Source organism: Neoarthrinium moseri (assembly GCF_022829205.1).
Source record: "Neoarthrinium moseri strain CBS 164.80 chromosome Unknown scaffold94_Wmoseri_CBS_16480, whole genome shotgun sequence".
Classification (NCBI taxonomy): Eukaryota; Fungi; Ascomycota; class Sordariomycetes; order Amphisphaeriales; family Apiosporaceae; genus Neoarthrinium; species Neoarthrinium moseri.
Genome location: NW_026055208.1, coordinates 121,228 through 127,802, shown reverse-complemented (window position 1 = coordinate 127,802; position 6,575 = coordinate 121,228). Strand labels below are relative to the sequence as shown.

Here is a 6,575-nt window from a genome sequence, read left to right as displayed (position 1 = left end):
CCCACCCCCCCCCCCCCCCCCCCCCGTACATAGTACGTGCTCTCCGGCCGGTGGTTGTATCCATCGACTATCAATTTATCCATCCGTCCCACCTTTCTGTATCAAACCCCCCCGACACTCAACTCGCAATCCCTCCCTCCTTCTCCCCCCCTTGGTCAATCCCAATCACCCCTCTTTCGCTCTGCGTACCATCCGTCGCCACTACCAGGCCCTTGGCGAGTGAATATTCAATCGCAATCCCCATCAACACTCGAACAACATTTTCCAAGCGCGAGCAGGTCCGTCTGCGACTCTCAGAGACATTTCCCATCCGCCCGTGACCCTGCCTAGCGAGCCGGGTACAATCAACCCCCTTCTGCTCTCGGTACACCAACTACTACCAGCAAGTGTCTTGTCTTGTCTCTGGACAGGGCCGAGGCGTTACACTTGAACCACCGTAGCCCTGGTCGAACCGCCCTATGCTGTCCGTCAGCCTTTTCACACTTCCGAGGCGGTCGAAAGTCTAGGACACTGTCGTTAAAACCCATCAAGCCCAGCCACAACCTCGAGCGTCCCTGTTTCGTCCTTGCATGCGCCTACTCTAATCCAGCGCCCTGTCTAGCCGAAACGAGGTCTGGGGCCTGAGCGAAAAGGTTGCCTCTTGGGCACAATTGAGGTACTCCTTCCTCCGGACGACGACGAATCGAATCAGTTTCCAAATATCAGCGCCCATTCTCTAGGCGGCATATCCACCGCGCACCGGCCTGGATTGCGCCACGGCCATTCGAACCCTCCGTGTCCTCTGGAAGAACCGAGACGTTCGCAGCTCAGCGAACCAAGTCCCACGGCCGGCGCAGAGCCTCATCGCGTAGAGAGGACAGCCTCACATTCACAAGCAGCAAAGATAGCCCCAAAGGGCTTCAGACATGTCCGTCATGTTGCAAACACCATCCCGGGCCTCGACGGCCTCTTCGTCCTCCTTCCAGCCGATTTCGCGGCAGAACACCATGTCCTCCTATGATGGGACACGGTCAGCGCGGCAATCGAAGCGGTATTCGATGTCGGCGCTCTACATGTCCATGTCGGCGAACGAGACAGAGCTGGAGATAGAAGACGACCTGGCAAAAGGTATGTCGCACACCGTCCCTCGCCTGAGTGACGGCCGATGCTAACTGACAACGCTCTACAGCCCAGAAGACACTCCGCGACCTCAAGTCCAAGATCTCGTCGCAATCGAAAAAGAACTTCGTCCTGGAAAAAGACGTGCGATACCTCGATTCCCGAATTGCCCTGCTCATTCAGAACCGCATGGCTCTGGAGGAGCAGAACGAAGTAGCAAGCCATCTCGAAGATGCGACAGACCTCCAAGAAGGAGCATTCCCGAACGACGACAAGACTCAGAAATATGGCAACCTGCTGTTCCTGCTGCAGTCCGAGCCGCGGCACATTGCACATCTGTGCCGCCTGGTTTCCATGGCAGAGATCGACTCATTGCTGCAGACGGTCATGTTCACCATCTACGGAAACCAGTACGAGAGTCGTGAGGAGCACCTCTTGTTGACCATGTTTCAGTCCGTTCTGACCTACCAATTCGACACGACGCCCGAATACTCGTCTCTGCTCCGTGCCAACACGCCGGTCTCGCGCATGATGACCACGTACACCCGCCGAGGCCCTGGTCAGAGTTTCTTGCGGTCGGTACTGGCAGATAGAATCAACAGCCTGATCGAGCTCCGGGACCTCGACCTGGAGATCAACCCCCTGAAGGTGTACGAGCGCATGTGCGAGCAGATTGAGGAAGATACCGGCAGTCTTCCCGCGTCGTTGCCTCGGGGGATAACGGCAGAGCAGGCGGCTGAGAACGCCCAGGTCCAGGCCATCATCGAGCCGCGGTTGACTATGCTGACCGAGATTGCCAACGGCTTCTTGAACACCATCATTGACGGGCTAGAGGAGGCACCCTACGGTATTCGCTGGATCTGCAAGCAGATCCGAAGTCTGACCAAGAGAAAATACCCCGATGCCAACGACCAAGTCATTTGTACGCTGATCGGAGGGTTCTTCTTCCTGCGCTTCATCAACCCTGCCATTGTCACGCCCAAGTCGTACATGCTCATCGATGGCGTCCCCGCAGACCGTCCCCGCAGAACGCTCACCCTGATCGCCAAGATGTTGCAGAACCTGGCAAACAAGCCGTCGTATGCAAAGGAACCATACATGGCGAAGCTGCAACCCTTCATCCAGCAGAACAAGGACCGTGTCAACAGGTTCATGTTGGATCTGTGCGAAGTCCAGGATTTCTACGAGAGCCTGGAGATGGACAACTACGTCGCCCTGTCAAAGAAGGATTTGGAGCTCTCCATCACCCTCAACGAGATCTACGCCATGCATGGTCTCCTCGAGAAGCACAGCGGAGAGCTATGCAAAGACGAGAACTCGCACCTGGCGCTTATCATGTCGGAACTGAGCAGCGCTCCTCCTCAGGTTCCCCGAAAGGAGAACCGAGCAATCAATCTCCCTCTTTTCAGCCGCTGGGAGACCGCCATTGGCGACTTGACTGCTGCCCTTGATATCACTCAGGAAGAGGTATTCTTCATGGAGGCCAAAACGATCTTTGTCCAGATCATGCGCTCGATCCCAGCTAACAGCTCGATCGCCCGAAGACCACTACGACTCGAACGGATCGCTGATGCCTCTGCAACCTCGAAGAACGACGCTGTCATGGTACGAAAAGGTATCAGAGCCATGGAGCTCCTCAGCCAGCTTCAGGAAATGAAAGTCATTGACAAGTCCGAGGGATTCAGTCTATTGAGAGATGAAGTCGAGCAGGAACTTCAGCACCTCGGTTCGCTCAAGGATGGTGTTCTGCTTGAGACCACGAAATTGGAGGAAGTGTACAAAACTATTCGCGACCACAACTCGTACCTGGTCGGTCAGCTCGAAACATACAAGAGCTACCTGCACAACGTGAGAAGCCAGTCCGAAGGCACTCGTCGAAAACAGCAAAAGCAGCAGGTCCTGGGACCCTACAAGTTCACCCATCAGCAATTGGAAAAGGAAGGTGTCATTCAGAAGAGTAATGTTCCGGACAATAGGAGAGCCAACATCTACTTCAATTTCACCAGCCCTCTACCCGGGACTTTTGTCATCTCTCTACACTACAAGGGTAAGTTGTCGCAGCCACCCACACCGCGCCTTGCTTCTGATCTAACATCCTTGACAGGACGTAACCGAGGTCTTCTAGAACTAGACCTTAAACTAGATGATCTGCTCGAGATGCAGAAAGACGGCCAAGAGGATCTGGATCTGGAATACGTACAGTTTAACGTCCCGAAGGTCCTCGCGTTGCTGAACAAGCGGTTTGCCAGGAAGAAGGGGTGGTAGATGGTCCTCGTCGATTGGGCAGCATCATTCAGGGAGCATGCTGGATGCTATCCCGACGGCGGCCCACATCTCAATTTGCATCTCGCATGGCGTTTCGGCTGCTAATTACAACCTTGATACCACTTTTCTTTCGATATATCCGTCCCTCGATCTTTGATATCCCAAGTCAAACTTCTGGGAGCGTTGTTCAGCCTTGACAATGCATCTCTTCGCTTCGATACACCTTGTACAACTGATTATATCCTAGACGCCTTTGCGGTGCTCTTCTCTTTTTATTATCTTTCTATTACGGCGGACTCAGCGCGTCTCAACGCTTTTCTTTACGCGCTTGACAGTTGAAGCGGGCGTTGATACTTTTATGCCACATCAATAAGTGGCGTTGTACATCTATCGAATCGTTGCAAATTGCGGCCCGCTGGACAATCAGGATACCCAGAACCTCGTCGTGCGTTTGGAGGGATATGGTTGAAAGCCATCTGCTCACCGATTAAAGACGGTCGTCAGAGGATGGAGGAACTTGGGATGTTGCTTCGGCTGGTCCGGCGGCCTTTTGATTTTATTTTTGGAATTTTTTGGTTCTCGAAGTTGGTACTGGCAAGTTGTGGAGGATGTTTACTGCTCCATGGTTGCCTCTCGTGGTGGTCTTTGATCTGACTGGCGCGGCGAGTCAAGTCAACAGACTCCTGGCGCCTGTTTGGGTAAAGAAACGGAACGATTCGTGGAGTAGTGGGATATGATGAATGTGGTATCGTTTCTCGGATTTTCTTATATACGCAGATAGACGAGCTATGAATAATCACAAGTGTTTAACCGTACCATCACATTAGAAATGGTAATGCGCTACACGACAGATGAAATCTTGGTACGAGAAAAGTCAACCAAGATAATCAGCCAGTGAAAACGCAGTTCTGATACATCTCGTAGACGGCTCTGGTCGTTAGGCGATCCGCATGGGGTTTTTACCCGGTTAGTTGACTTTATCCGCTATATACATGCTACCTAACGCCGGCTTGAGGCGAGATTGTAATGCCTACATGCACAGTCTGGGACACTCAGAATGGTAGATGATCCTCCGAGCCGCCCAGCCCAGGAGCCGGGAGAGAGTTTGCGTGCTCCACATGTCATGATGCACCCAAGAACTATATGAAGAAACGTCTCCTCGCCAAACATGATCAGCATGTTGTGCCCTCCCGTAGTTTTGGCTGAGGAAGCGAAATGTTGTCCCGGGCTCTTGCGCCGCTTCTGGCTGTAATTGGCGCTGTTCAAGCCAGTTTACAGATCGTGCCCGGTGGCACGTGGACGACTGTATGTCTGCCCCTTCTGCATTTCTTCTATTCGGTACCGTCTCTACGGTTTTCTCTCACTTTTTGTTCTCCCTTCTCTGCCGCCGTGGGTCATTAACAACTCGTCTCTAGTCGAACAATGAACATCTCCAAGCCCATGGCGGAGGGCTCATCAAAGTCAATGATACGTACTTTCTCATGGGCGAGGACAAGACCTCCGGCTCTGCCTTCCAGAACGTGAACTGCTACTCGTCGCAGGACTTGGTGGTGTGGACTTATGTAGGCGCCCTGCTCTCACGGACGGGCAGCGGAGACCTGGGGCCCAACCGGGTCATCGAGCGGCCCAAGGTCATCTACAACGACAAGACGCGCAAGTACGTCCTGTGGATGCATGTGGACAGCAGCAACTACGGCGAGGCAAAGGTCGGGGTCGCCACCGGCGACACGGTGTGCGGAAAGTACGAGTACAAGGGCAGTTTCCAGCCGCTGGGGAAGCAGAGCAGAGACATGGGACTGTTCAAGGACGATGATGGGAAGGGCTACCTGCTGACTGAGGACGTAAGTGTTCCTGTTGTCTAAGTCTCCCCGTGTCTCTGAGTGTACCTGGCCAACTGACCCGTCTCAACGCCTCTCAGCGTCAGAACGGTCTCCGCATCGTTGCTCTTTCGGACGATTACCTTACGGTAACCACCAACACCTACCTGTGGAAAGACAGCATCGAGGCCCCAGCGCTCCTGAAGCTCGGCGGGCGCTACTACATGTTCGGCTCCAAGCTGACGGGCTGGGATCCGAACGACAATGTGTACTCGACCTCGACCTCGCTCTCCTCTGGCTGGTCGGCCTGGAAGACGTTTGCCGATTCCGGGAGCAAGACGTACACCAGCCAGACAAACTTCGTGCTCAAGACGGGCGAAAGCAGCGCTGTGTACCTGGGCGACCGCTGGGTGAGCAAGAACCTGATGGCCAGCACATACGTATGGTTGCCATTGTCCATCAGCGGGACCAGCGTCAGCATGAAGAACGCCGTGTCGTGGGTGCCGAACCTGGGCCCGGGCGCCGGGGGCCAGTGGGCAGCGCCGCCGGCCGAGACGTCGTACGAGGGCGAGGCGGCGACGTACGGCGGCAAGGCCCGCGACGTCGACTGCGCCAGCTGCTCGGGCAAGAAGGCGGCGGGCTACGTGGGCGGGCCGGACCGGGGCACGGTCACGTTCGCCGGGGTGCGCAGCGACGGGTCTGCCGGCGGCGCCGCCACGACGGTGCGCATCAAGTACGTCAACGGGGACAGCAAGGTGCGGTACGCCAACGTGCGCGTCAACGGCGACGCCGGGCGCAGGGTCGCGTTCCTGCCCAGCTCGGGCGACCCGGCGTCGTCCACCCTGCATGTGCAGCTGCGCACGGGGGCGACGGCCAACACGATCGTGATCGAGGGTGTGGGCGACGGCTGGGGGCCGGATATAGATCGCCTGATGGTGCCGGTGAGTTGAGATGGCGTCAGCAATGAGGACAGTCAGCATCCTTATAGTTAATTATACAACGTCAAACTTGGTGTCTTCTATGTCAGTATAGTCTGATGAGGCTTACTACTCAGATCTCTTGCCAACTTTGAATGTCTCTCATCCCCATTCCTGAATACGTGATGTTCGGAGAGGTTACAACAAAGCGCGTGCGGATGCGTGGCTTGAAGGATGCAAAAGCTGAGTAATTCCGCAATCCTCCGCGTAGACCTATGCACTAAATATGATAGGAATAGGGGTATTTTTGTCTGAGAATAGGGGGCTAAACGACGTGGTTGCCGGGGCATGACTAATCGTCAAAAGCCTGGTACGGGCTTGGCAGCACAACATTATTTCCTGCCTTCGCTGCGGCTCTGTTCATTGGTGGAGGCTCTTTCGTTTTAAATCCTTGACCATCGTCTCCGAAAGGCAAGAC

General features: G+C 55.0%; 2 protein-coding genes across 2 annotated transcripts; both read left to right on the top strand.

Moving 5' to 3' along the window:
* Positions 1 to 905: 905 nt before the first annotated feature.
* On the top strand, positions 906 to 3,363 carry JN550_012794 (uncharacterized protein; the record flags this gene model as incomplete). The annotated part of the gene is made up of 3 exons (XM_049311309.1): positions 906 to 1,107; positions 1,169 to 3,145; positions 3,203 to 3,363. The coding sequence occupies 3 exons, from the start codon at positions 906 to 908 to the stop codon at positions 3,361 to 3,363; spliced, it is 2,340 nt and encodes a 779-aa protein (XP_049165276.1).
* A 1,215-nt stretch (positions 3,364 to 4,578) lies between these two features.
* JN550_012793 (uncharacterized protein) lies at positions 4,579 to 6,130 on the top strand (the record flags this gene model as incomplete). The annotated part of the gene is made up of 3 exons (XM_049311308.1): positions 4,579 to 4,668; positions 4,779 to 5,204; positions 5,282 to 6,130. The coding sequence occupies 3 exons, from the start codon at positions 4,579 to 4,581 to the stop codon at positions 6,128 to 6,130; spliced, it is 1,365 nt and encodes a 454-aa protein (XP_049165275.1).
* Positions 6,131 to 6,575: the final 445 nt, after the last annotated feature.